Source organism: Callorhinus ursinus, unplaced genomic scaffold, assembly GCF_003265705.2.
Source record: "Callorhinus ursinus isolate GAN/ISIS: 27379988/994484 unplaced genomic scaffold, GSC_fseal_2.0 scaffold150, whole genome shotgun sequence".
Lineage (NCBI taxonomy): Eukaryota > Metazoa > Chordata > Mammalia > Carnivora > Otariidae > Callorhinus > Callorhinus ursinus.
In genome coordinates, this window is record NW_027397212.1 from 39,365 (window position 1) to 51,856 (window position 12,492).

Sequence of the window (12,492 nt, forward strand, 5' to 3'; positions counted from 1 at the left end):
CAGCTGGGAGTGACCCTGGGGGATGGGCCCCGTGCTCTACCAGCCACTCACTGCAGCTGGGAATGACCCTGAGGGATGGGCATGTGGGGGGGGGTTCTTCTGAGGCTAAAAGCGTCCCACCCCCAAAGCCCCGCAGACCCCCTGCAGGGCCTGGACAGAGACCTCCAGGATTGTGTCCCTGCACAGATGGCAGAAGGGATGCATGGGCCCAGTGCCCCGGCTGCACAATGACAAGAAGCCAGGTCAGTCCTTCACGAGCAGCTCTGGGGGCCAGGGAGAGGGCAGAGTGGCTAAAATGCAGGAGGAGGTGCACCCCGAGGCAAGGAGGGGAGTGTGCAAGACGCGACTGGAGAGGTGAGGGGCTGGGACACACCGGAACACAGGGAGTGTCATCATCCTGCGGAGCTGGGACTGCACTCTGGCATGCCGGGGGCTCAGTGCTGGCAGACAAGGGGTGGGGGCCGGGGGGTTGTGGCCCATGGGGGCCAAGAGCCCTTCTGACTAGGCTGCTGGTGGAGCTGCCAGAGGCCCCCAGCCGGGCCTCTTCCTGCTCGATTAGCAGCACTGAGCCCTTGCCTTGGAAACCACAGTCCCATCAAACCGCCAGGAGGGTTGGGCCTTGTGTGTGCACGCGGCAGGACTGCAGCTTGGGCGCCTGGAAGCCCCCAGGCTGGGCTGTTTCACACCTCTCCCCACAGCTTTTGGTGTCACAGTGAGAGCTTAATGACCCGACACTCAAGGAGGGGTGAGTGTGCTTTCCAGTGAGCGTGCATGGATCCTACAATTAACCAAACAGCACATCCTTGTCAGCCAGCACAGGCCACCTCGTAAATGAATTCACGTTATTAAGTCCTACTGAATTAATGTTTAACTGCAATAGAGTCGGAACTGAATGAGGCCATTAATCAGGGCAAGGGGGGAAAAAGAGCCACGTCTGTCCTGCAGGAGTTGCTTGAGCGAGGTGACCTTCATGGCGTTGAGCTGGGCTGGGTGGCCCTGGTGGGTGTAACCCTGGTGTGTGGGGGTGCTCCAAGCAGGGAGCCCATGGGGCAGAGGACAGGCTCTAGGCCCCGAGGGGATGTGCTAGCTATGGTGGGGAGGCCAAAACGTGGCCAGCTGGAGCAGACGTCCACCAGGATGCTGTGCTGCTACCCACATCAGGCAGCCCTGGGCAAGCCCCTTGACCTCTTCATGCCTCAGTTTACGCTTCTGTGAAACACAGACAACAACTCATCTACAGGGTTGTTGTGCAGCTTCAATGAGTGAATAATACACGCAAAGCACTAGGACAGTGCTGGGTATGTACTCAGCATAATATATATCATGGTGATCACTCCATCACCATCGCTGCCACCATCACCATGATCACCATCCTCACCATCACCATCATCACCATCACCACCATCCTCACCATCACCATGATCACCATGATCACCAGCACCATCCTCACCATCCTCACCACAATCCTCATCACCACCATCATCACCACCACCATCATCACCATCACCATCATCACCATCACCACCACCATCATCACCACCATCATCATCATCATCACCATCACCACCATCATCATCACCATCATCACCACCATCATCACCATCATCACCACCACCATCACCACCACCATCATCATCACCATCATCATCACCATCATCACCATCATCATCACATCACCATAATCATCACCATCATCATCTTCACCATCATTACATCTCAGCCTCTTCCCTTAGATCACCTGAACAACTCTTGGAGGCATCTAGACCCCCACAGGGTCTAGACACAGACACCTCTCACTGACAGTGCCCTGCTCCCCCAGGAGCACCTGCACAGGAGGTCTGGGGAACTTGGCCTTCATCCCTGGGCCTCTTCCAGAAACCTGGGCAGCCACTTGCTTGGGTGGGGGCAGCTTGTCACCCTCCAGAATTGGGAGACACAAATCAACACAGTCACTGAGCAGCAACAGAAATGGACCTTTTTCTTCTCTCAGTGTGAACGTTAATTACTGCTTCACAGTGGAGTTTAGTGGAGGTTGCCTGTCTCCCATTTCTCTAACAAAGGCATGAAAAATTCTTGGGCAGGGAGACCTTGACACTGAGTCCACTTCTCCCATCAGATGCTCTAGCACCTGGGCCTGGGCCTGGCTCAGAGGTGCCCATGGAGAGTGGGGAGGAGAGAGGCAGGGAGCAGGGACAGGGTCCCTCCTGCTCACTGTGGGGGCCCCCTCATGCCATGGAGACAGAGAGGGCTTAGAGACTGCCCTGGGCCCTGCCGTGGAGAAAGATACTGAAAGCCACCCCTAGTGCTGCTTCTGCCTCCCCCCAGCTTCCCACTCAGGTGACCGCTTGATCCAGGGGTCAGAGAGGGTTGAGGGGTGGTACATGGCCTGGTGCTCTGGCCTTGGGCCAGGTTTCTGCTCTTGCTGCAGCACACGGTCTGGGATGCTACCTACAGAGGTCCTGCTTACAGAACTGCCCAGGGACCAAGGAGGACCTGACTTCTCACCAGCTTGAGACTCACTCTTGAAGGGTATTGCTGCCTGCAAAGGCCCGAGCAGCTGCAAACCAAAAAAAAACAGCAGGGTCCATGTGTGGGCGGAAGGCCATGGAACATTCTATGCAACCCACTTGAGCGTGGGGGCAGAAAGGTCTGAGCAGCTAGAGTCAGTGCTGAGTCCACACTCTGGGCTGCCTTGGGGACACCCAGGGAATTTCAGGAGGCACAAATCCTTGATGTGGGCTGTCTTCATTGGGCCTGTTCTCATGACTCGTGCCTGTGCACGCAAACCCAGCTGGCCTGTCGTGTATGTGCATGTTCTGAGACATGTCAAGGTGTGCTCTGAGGCCTGTCTCATGTGAGCACCTGGGCATCCTGCCCAATGGGTGCTCTACCCCAGGGTGTCCTGCCAAGTGTTCCAATGTGCACATGGCATGTGTGCACCCAGGTGACCTAACACAGGGCCACTTGTCCTTATGCATGTGGCCGAGGAGCACTGGCCATGCTCAAAGGACACGTCTGTGCTTCCCATGGCCCCTTGTGGGTCCCATCAGCTCCAGCTTAGTAAACATTCTGCTCATTGGTGCTGCCTTGGAAGAACTTTGGGGAAGAGAGTGGCTGCCTTGCCTGCCGACATGGGTATCCGTCTGCCTCCAGAGAGAAGGGCACAAGGTGCTCACCTTCTATCCTGCTGCAAATGCTCCACTGGGATGTACAACACCTGCCCCATTAAGCAATTCAGCTAAAGAAGGAGCTGTGAACAGACTGCAGGAGGCCCAGGCTGGGAGCCACCTCCCATCACCTATGGTCTGGAGTCGGGGTGAAAAGGCCATTTTTCATCCTTGTTGGCACACCCCAGCCACGTACGTGAGCGCCACAGATGTTGGGCAGTGATACGGGACCTCATGGGCAGGGGTGCCAGGAGCAGGGTGGGGGCTGCGGTCTGGTCTGTGCCTGGGGCGGCCATGGGATCAGCTGGGTGACTGTGTCTGAAGCGCTGGGCCACGGCTGCAAGGGCGGGGCGCACCGCACAGAGGGGAGCCGTGCCTGCCAGCGCTCACCAGGGTATTAGCCTACTTCACAGACAAGAAAGTAGAGGCCTGGGGCGCCTGGGCAGCACAGTCGGTGAAGCGTCTGCCTTCAGCTCAGGTCATGATCCCAGGGTCCTGGGATCGAGCCCCACATTAGGTTCCCCGCTCAGTGGGGAGTCTGCTTCTCCCTCTGCTTGTGCTCTCTCTCTCAAAATGAATACATTAAAAAAAAAAAAAAAAGTAGAGGCCCAGAAGTTAAAGGGATTTGCTGGCAGCAACATGGTGCACAGGCAGGAGCCAAGCCCTAGAACCTGGGGTTTGGGTGTGCCCAGCAACAACCCTGGCACTACAGGGCAGGCGGGAGAGGGGAGCCACACATCCCACTGGCGGGAGGCCTGGGACCCTGTGGGGGGTGGGGCTGATGGTGCACTGGCTCACTGGGGCCGCTTCTGTACAACTCAGGCCCCACCACAGACCCATCTGCGTATGGATGGGGAAACTGAGGCACAGTAGTTGGGAGCCCATCTAGGTGAATGGGTGTGTGGGCTCTGGCACCCGCAGTCTCAATATGGCCCTTCTGATCAGGGCCCCATGCCAGGGACTCCCTCAGGGCAGCTGGGACAGGGCTGGGGCTCCAGGATCACCCTGCAAAGGTGTGGCCCCAGGCCACACTGGCCCAGAAAGTCACAGCGAGCCTGATTAATTACGCACGGTAGCTGGATGGGGACCCTGAAAACCCTATTCTTGTTTACTCAGCTAATTCGCTTTTTATGAGTGCTTAGGCTTTAAAGCAAAACAAAGCACTAATTACCCAATTAACGAGCAATTAAGTTACTGCAGCCTAAGAGCCCAAGTGCGGACGGCCTCCACGGACTGATGGTGAGTGAGACCCACTTAGAGATGCACAGCTGGAGCCGAGCAGGCGCATTTCGGGGGGAGGCAGAGCCACGTTACCTGTCACGGGGCGGGGGCAGCAAGGGCAGATGGGGCCAGTGCCTGCCCTCACCAGCGTGCTTCCCCCAGAGCAGCCCAGAGAGGCCGTAACACTCGCCTGCCCAGCCCCATGGCCCCTCATGTTCCCACCCCGAGTGTCTGCATCTTGGGTAAAATGGGGAGCTCTGGGTGGCCGCTCACCTGGAGACCTCTGCGTGGGCAGTGGTTTGGAGCCCTGAGAGGGCCTTGTAGAGGCCACCTTGCAGAGACAAGGATGGTCCTGCAGCTGGGCAGTGGGCTTTTTGGGGCCCTGAGAGACGAGTGGGTTGGGGTACCTGTGTCCTGCTGCCAGGCCACCTCCTGCATTTTGAGAGCAGTCTCTGAGGGAAGTCCATGGTGCCAAAGCGTGGGGCCTGGTGGCCCTGAGCCCCAAGTCTGCGCTGGGGCTGCGAACATTGCAGCTTATGAGTGACCAGTGGCATGATGCCACATCAGAGGGCAGAGTCTGGGGCACAGAGTGTTGGGCAGACCCAGTAACTGACTGGTCAGAGGGGAAGCCAGCTGGAAAGAAGCCACCCCTCTAACTCTCCAAATCTCAAGACGACTGGAACAGAACTCTGATCCTTCCACTGCTTGGCCCATGTGACCTGCCTTGCTGCCCCCGGACAGAATGCATAGATGGATGGAAGGATGCATGAACGACGTGGCCTGGTGCACACGGTGCGCAGACGAAGCTGGCAGGGAGTGAACGCGTGGACGGACAGACGGATGGAGGGTTGACTCGGGCTCTGACCGCTGATGTCTGAACTGCCCTATCCTGCTCCCGATGCGGGGTCTCACGGGGGCGGCACTTCCAAGGGAATTCTGGGTTTCACAGTGAGGGCCATCCCACAGCACCACCGTGAAAAACACAGGTGACTTTTAATATTCTCTGGCTGCGGTTACCAAAGATACCAAGGAGAACTGGGCACTGCTTTGTGGGATAACTTGTCCGAGTTGGCCTATCAGGGAACTCGGACACCCCACGGCCCCCCACGGCAACAGCAGGCGTGGAGGACACCCCGCCTGGACAGATGGAGGACTGGCCCCCTGGTTGCTGGCTGTGCGTGGACCACAGCTGGGGCAGCCCTGTCCTTCTTGGGAGTCCGAGCCCCAACAGGGGCCCCGACAGGCTGCCCCTGCACCCCCACACACCCTGCTGTGACCCTCTATTCCCACCAGCAGCTCCTGGCCACACAGCAGGCCTCCCCCTACCTGCACGATGCACACGCCCGCACCCTCACGCAGACGCACACACAGGCTCCTGCCCCCACACGCGTGGTCCTGTTCCTGGGCCGGTATGAACGCCAACCCCCCAGGGGCGCTCAGTGGCACCCCTGGACCCTAGCCCGATGGCCCCTCCGCGTTCTCTCCCCTCCCTGCTCCACCCACTCTCTGCACTTTTGCTCTGACAGGCCACACATTTATCCATCCCTCCTATTTCCCACCCGCCCTTCCTTCCATGGCCCCCACGAGAGTGGGGATTTCTGGGTTTTCTTCAATCCTCTGACCTCAGCGCCGGGAGCTACCCCTCACCTGCAGTAGGTGCTCAGTAAATACTCGGAGACCGCAAATGGCCACTACATGACGCTCCTGAGCTCGGGGGCCCTGATGGCTCCTTCCGAGCCATCCCAGCCCCACCCGAGCCTCAAGGGGGCAGGCGGGGGCCCTCCGCTCCCGCCTCAGGGGCCGCACTGGGCCCTTGGTGCCTGGACGGCATGTCAGACATCAAGCCCTCGCTCCCTTTTTCTCATTAGCGGCTCTCCCACCAGCCCTTGCTGGGCCAGAATAATTAACGAGCCCATGTCAGAGAATGAATAAAAGATGGCCCACAGCCCTGCCGCACGCGGCTGACCTTTCGCGGAGTCGACTGTATTAATATATTCTCATGTTGTCAGACTCAAAGCGCTAACTGCCTTATGAATTATTTATCAACACAAAAAGTCTTAACCAGAACAGTGTTAACAGTAATTCCTAACCTTCTGTGCCCCAGCCCTGCGTGTTCCACATAATTGAATTTCAGCTTCCGACTGGCACCCGGCCTGCCCTCCCTCCAGCACGTGGGCCACTGCCGTCAGGGCTCCTTGGGGCTTGTCCAGAGAGGCTGTGTCCAGCCTCCGGGGACAGGGCTGTGGCCTGGTCACCTGGCGGGACGGGAGTCCTTGGCTCAGAACTACATGCCCTGGGCACGGGTGGAGCAACACAGGGTCCAGGCAAGAAGGCAGAGCCTGCCGGGGACCTCAGCTGGAGGCCTGCCTTCGGAACGGGGAAAGGACGGCCAGGGGCTCGCAAACGCGGGAAGCCCAGTGCCCTCCCGCTAAAGGGATGGCAGGGGCTGCCCACGCCTCAGGCCAGGCGGGGAGGGAGGGCTGTGGGGGCAGCGCGGGGGTGAGGGCGGGCAGGGCTGCAGGCTGGCTCCGTCTGGGGGCTCCAGGGGAGGACCCAGCAAGATGAGGGGGCTATGGTGGCCCCCAGAGCCCCTCCTGGAGGCCACGCTCTGTGCGGGCCCAGTCAAGAGGATACTGCGGGGCGACCATGCTGTCCGAGGCTCAGCCTCATGCCGCCCCAGCCAAATGTCCCCAAGGGATCCCAGGGGATGCCACGGAGACACAGTTCCCTAGAGCTGAGTCCACAAAGCAGTGACAGGACACAAGACAATGAGGAGGCAGCCCTCAGCGCTCTTCCCTGCGGAGTGGGTGACGGGAGGGACCCTGTGCGCTGGAGGCTTCAGGGACGGGGCGCAAGGGGGCATCTGGGTGGCTTCTCCTGGCAGTCCCTGCAAAGTGGCCAAGGCGGGCCCAAATCCGTGGCCCACCCACGCGCCTGACCCCACGCCTGCCCGGTTGGGGGTGTTCTCCTGCCACGTGCTCCGTGCCAGCAGTGGGCTGAATTCTCTTTTATGGGCCTGTGGCCAGTCTGAAACAAAATAATGGGGGGAGGGAGATTTTAAAGATGGGTGGATGCCACGGAGACGAACTGGTTTCTCATGAACATAGGCTCTCCTGCCCCTAAATCCAAGCCTTGCTCAGAGGGCAGCACAAGAAATGGAACACACCTGTGTGACCCCTGAGGCATGGAACTCCAGCTGGAGGAGGGTGCACCGACACACCAGATGCCTCCCAGAACCCAGGCCCCCTCTTGTTGACAGCGCCCCAAGACTCCCATGGAGTGACCTGCCCAGAGAAGTGCCAATGGGCTGGATGTGTTTGGGCTGCTGGGACAAGCCTTTCCTGAAGCCCACCTCCCTTTCAGCCCTGGGAGCTGGCTGGGCCCCTCACCCTCCATGTGGCCCCTTCCTCCCTCCACTCAGTCCTGACCTGAAATCTGCCCTTGGCCTGACGTCCCCTGCCAGCTCCTCTCTGGCCACAGGGCACACTCACTCCCAGCAACCCCCATCCTGGCAGCCAACGCTCTGAAAGCACCTGCCGCTGAAGGGTCTGTTATCTCCCACCGTCCACCCGCTAGGGCAGGGACCCCAAGATGTGCTCTGCTTGCACCCCCAGTGGATGGGGCCCTCCCGCGGCGGGTCACGGCATTGTCACAGACACGTGGCGCTCCACAGTGCTGTGCACTCTGGGGGGGACCGGGACACGGGCGGTGTAGGAACAGCAAACACGTGGGATGCTCCTTCCCTCTCTCTGTGCTCCAGCCGTCTTGCGGAGAAAACTGAGGCCCCCAGCCCCACGGCAGCCTCACACTCCTCCCCTACACCTGAGACCCCTGCCCGACCTTGCCCAGCTGTCTCCCCCAAAGGGAGGCCTGTGAGCGGGTCGACGGGGGCAGGTGGCATCTGGCTCCCCACCCCTGCCCCCCATCCCGCACCCGGGAGCCACTGACCTCTGCAGGTAGCTCTGACACCTGTCCTGTGCAGCAGAGTGTGGTCCCGGCCACCCTGCTGGGCCAGGTGCGGACCCTTCCCTGCCCAAGGGCCTGGGTCCCAGGGCTGGGAGGGGCCAGCGGCTGTCCCGGTCTGTGCTGCCCCTGAGCTGTGACCTGTGGGGCTCCGGGATGCCTGCCGCTCCCGCACACACATGCCCCGCTGCCCGGGGGGGGGGGGGGGGCGTTTCTCTGATCCGCACCCTGGGAGGGGAAGGGCGCGTGACCCTGGTGCGCCTGGGGCCCACCCCGCCCTGGCCAGGCTGACCTCCGTCTGGGACCAGCAGAGCAAGGGGGACAAAGACCAGGCTCCCTGCAGAGAACAGCCCGGAAGACGAGGTTTGGGAAAGTGCCCCCGGGACTGCCCGGGGCCTGCAGACACGCGCCAGCAGAGCCTGCTGGTCCAGAGCATCAACCCAAGACGGGGCACCCTCCCCTGGAGAGCGGCACGCCTCCCCTCTACCCCCTCCACACCGGCACGCCCCCCCTCCCCCCCTCCACACCGGCACGCCTCCCCTCTACCCCCTCCACACTGGAACCCCTCCCCTCTACCCCCTCAATACCAGCACCCCCTCCTGAACACCGGCACCCCTCCCCCTCGACACCCGCCTACACAAGCACCCCTGCTCGACACCAGCACCCCCTCTGCCTGGTGTATCTTTCTCCTCAGCACTTGCCACCAGCTAAAGCACGGGGTAGGTCAGGTCACCTGTTTATCTTTCCATCCTCTGCTCTGTCCTGCTCTACCTGGGGGTGCACAGCAATTCACTGCCCTGCCCCGTTTCTGGAAGAACCTGCAACCTAGCTGCTGAGAGTCGGGCCTGCAGCAGGGCCCACAGGAAGGAAGCTCAGGAGCAGGGGCCCCTCAGGCCACACCCCTCCCGGTGCCACATCTACCGAGGGAGCATTAAAGGGCCAGCCCAGCTCTGCTAGGCCACACCCTTGTCTGTCTCCACATCGGGGTTGGCTTCCCTGCCGATACACTCTTGGATGCACCCGAGGGCCGTGTGTACAACCCTACAACCAGCCCAAGGAGGTGGCGTGGGCTGACACCCCTGAGCCCAGCCACAGCCGAAGTGCTGGGGGACAGGGACCCAGGGCTCCTTACCAACCCCAGGGAAGGACTTCTGTGTCCTACCAGCTGGACAGATGTGGGCCACGGCTGCACCCCAGGGCCCTAGGAGGTGGGCTGAGTGAAGGGTGGGTGCAGGGGCGGGTGGACGGGGGATCTTCTGACAAGAGCCAGGCCAGGCTGGGGCACAGGTCAGGACACTGTGCTCAGGACACACCCCACCGCCCTCTGAGCGGTGGCACTTCCCCTGCAGCTGGCTTAAGGACTGCCTCCGTGCTCAGAGGTCGTAAGGAGAATGCAGCTCCCCGACTGCAGGGGGAGGCTGATTGGCTTTTATTGCTTTTGTACAAATTATGGCTGCTCGGAAGTGGCCCAAGGAGCAGGGTAATGGATGTCATAAACCTGCCTCGTAAAGACAGAGCCTGCTCCGGGGTCTGCCAGCGCTGACTGGGTCAGTGGAGGCCTGTGCTGTTCAGGGGGGCGGCTGGGGACCGTGAGTGCTGGGCCATTCCTGGGGAGCCAACAGGTCTCAGGACAGCGAGGGGCACCCCAGGCACCTCCCCGCCCCCCCCCAGGGGAAGTACGGCTGGCCAGGGTTTCACTGCATGTGCCCACCCACCCTCCTGCCATCTAACACCTCAGTGGGACCCGAGTGCACCCCCATCTCATATTGCATCCCCCATCTTTAACCACAGAGGTCCCTGGCTCAAGGGCCAAACCTGCCAAGTGGTCTGCACGTACCCATCCCGTTACCTCAGGGAGAAGGCAGGCTGCACCCTCCTGCCAGGAGTGGGAAAGCAGGTGCAGAGCCAGGAGCTACCATCCCCAGTAGGAAGGGGTGGCCCAAGGCCCCCCGGCTGCATGTGTGCTCAGGTGTACGAGCCTGCTGTGCCCCTCGTCCCACGGGTAAGGGGCTCCGTGTGGTGGGGTGTACCCCACAGCAGCCTGTGCCCATCTCACAAAGTGTGGGCACCCTCCTGCAGAGAAAAGGGGCCTCAGCCCTGCCCTGTAAGTCCAGGTGGGTCTGGTGACGAGAGGATGTGGGAGCCACACCACCAATGCTTCCTCCTGGCTCTTGCCCTCGGGACCCTGGGTACGGCCCCCGTGCTGTGAGGAGGCCCAACCAGCCCATATGCAGGGACCACACAGGGACGCCCACATCGGGGGAACGGAGGCCCAGGCACAGGAGTGAAGGAACCTTCCGTAACCGTTACCCAGGCCGTGGGTATGTCAGCACAGGGCCCTGCTGCCCAGGCACTGTGGTGCGGGGGACAGGCAGGGGTACCCTGCTGGCCACAGCAGCCTCCCTCCATGGCCCTGTGGCAGGCACCCCCGCCACACCCCGTACACTGTGCCTACCTGCAGCCTGGCCTTGCCCCTCCCTACCACCTGGTCACCATGGCCCTCACCGCCTCCAACTAGGAGCGGTTCTCATTGGTTTTATTCACCATCTTCCCCACGGCGAGGCTGGTGGGGCAGGGACACTGGCCATTCGGGTCAGCAAACACTTGGGGAAGGGAGGAGGGTGGTCCGAGGAAGGGAGGGGACCTGCAGACTGGCCTGCCTGCTCCTGGTCTCAGCTAGGCCCCTCAGTGGGCACCTGTGGTGGGTTCTCTGACCCCTGAGCCTCAGTGTCCTCACCTAGAGGTTGGGGTCATTGCCAGGGTGACAATGTCCACATGGAGGGCCTGAGGCCTCCCGGGCTCACTGCAGGTGCTGGCCAATGGCATCGCTGCGGTTCTGCTTCTGCTCCTGTCCACAGCCCAGAGCCTCTGTGAGCACAGCCCCTTCCAGAACACTCCGTGCACAACACCCAGCCGGCCTCCCGGCCCCAGCAGGCAGCCAGATCCTCATTTCCCTTTAATGAAGGAACCCCCAAGCCCTGCTTCGGGGGGAGATGGGTCATCACATCCCCAGTTCCCAACTGATTTCATGGCACTAAGGAACATGTGATGCGTGCTGGGAAGGCTGCACCAAGCTTTTGGGACAAGCTGTCCAGGATGAGCAATAATTGGGGATTTGCTGGGGATAAACCTCAAAGAGTCAAACCCCTTTAAGTACGGTCTATAAAGCAGGTCAGATGGCAACTTCCCGGGTTGCCTGTGCAGGGGCGCTACTGGGGACAGACATGAGCCCTGCCGAGCCTGAGGCCCCACTTACAGACACACACAAGCAAGGCCCCAGGACACACTTGCACCCCGCATGCGAAGCAGCGGGTCACACACAGGCACCATGCCGCACCCATCACTTACGTGCAGATACACACCCTTCCAGATGGACATGCAGATGGCCCAGAAAGAAACACAGGACACCGGTAGGCGCAGGTGTGCACAGCCTACCACAGCCACATGGAGACACAGGGGCCCCAGCACACACTCTGCTCTCACAGAGCCACCCACGAGCTGCACACAGGGCAGGTGCAGGCGGAAGCCACATGGCCTACCCACTGGAACATGCAGGCACATGCCCGTACGTGCACACATGCACACACACACAGGCCTCAACCTCAGTGTGCATGCTCAAGTGGCCGAGGGTCCCTTGGGTGAAGGCCCGGATTTAGAGGCAGGGTCGTAGCCCCCCTCTGCCCAGTCCAGCTGGCCCAGCCCTGACGCCACTAGTGGGCAGTCTGGCAGCCACAGACAGCCCTGGGGGCCCAGTGAACATAAGTGATCCGGGCGCTGAGCTCACAGTGCTTTCCAGGCCTGGGCCTAGCCACCCACCTGCCCGCACCCTGCCTGCTCCTACTGGACGAGGGTCACCTGGGTTGGTTCTGGCTCCTGCAGTGCCAGAGGCACCTCTGTTTCTGGGAGGGCCGGGCCAACCACCTGTATCCTGCAGCGCCCACCGGCACACACCAGGGACCAGCACACACACCTGCTCATGTCAGGGCCTAATGCACACACACCTGCTCATGCCAGGGACTAGCACACACACCTGCTCATGCCAGGGACCAGCAACACACCTGCTCATGCCAGGGCCTAATGCACACACACCTGCAATGCCAGGGCCTAATGCACACACACCTGCTCATGCCAGGGCCTAATG

At 61.0% G+C, this 12,492-nt stretch overlaps 1 protein-coding gene across 14 annotated transcripts in view; it reads right to left on the minus strand.

Moving 5' to 3' along the window:
• The window catches only part of FBRSL1 (fibrosin like 1), a 78,720-nt gene that overhangs the window by 32,551 nt on the left and 33,677 nt on the right, over positions 1 to 12,492 (minus strand). The window contains exon 1 of one of the 14 annotated variants that reach the window (XM_025861597.2): positions 11,700 to 12,073. The exons of the other annotated variants lie outside the window; for them this stretch is intronic. Coding sequence (XP_025717382.1) covers positions 11,700 to 11,930 — 231 coding nt within the window. The 5' untranslated portion in view covers positions 11,931 to 12,073. Of the gene's footprint in view, positions 1 to 11,699; positions 12,074 to 12,492 lie in introns of those variants that run through there. 14 annotated transcript variants of the gene reach the window in all.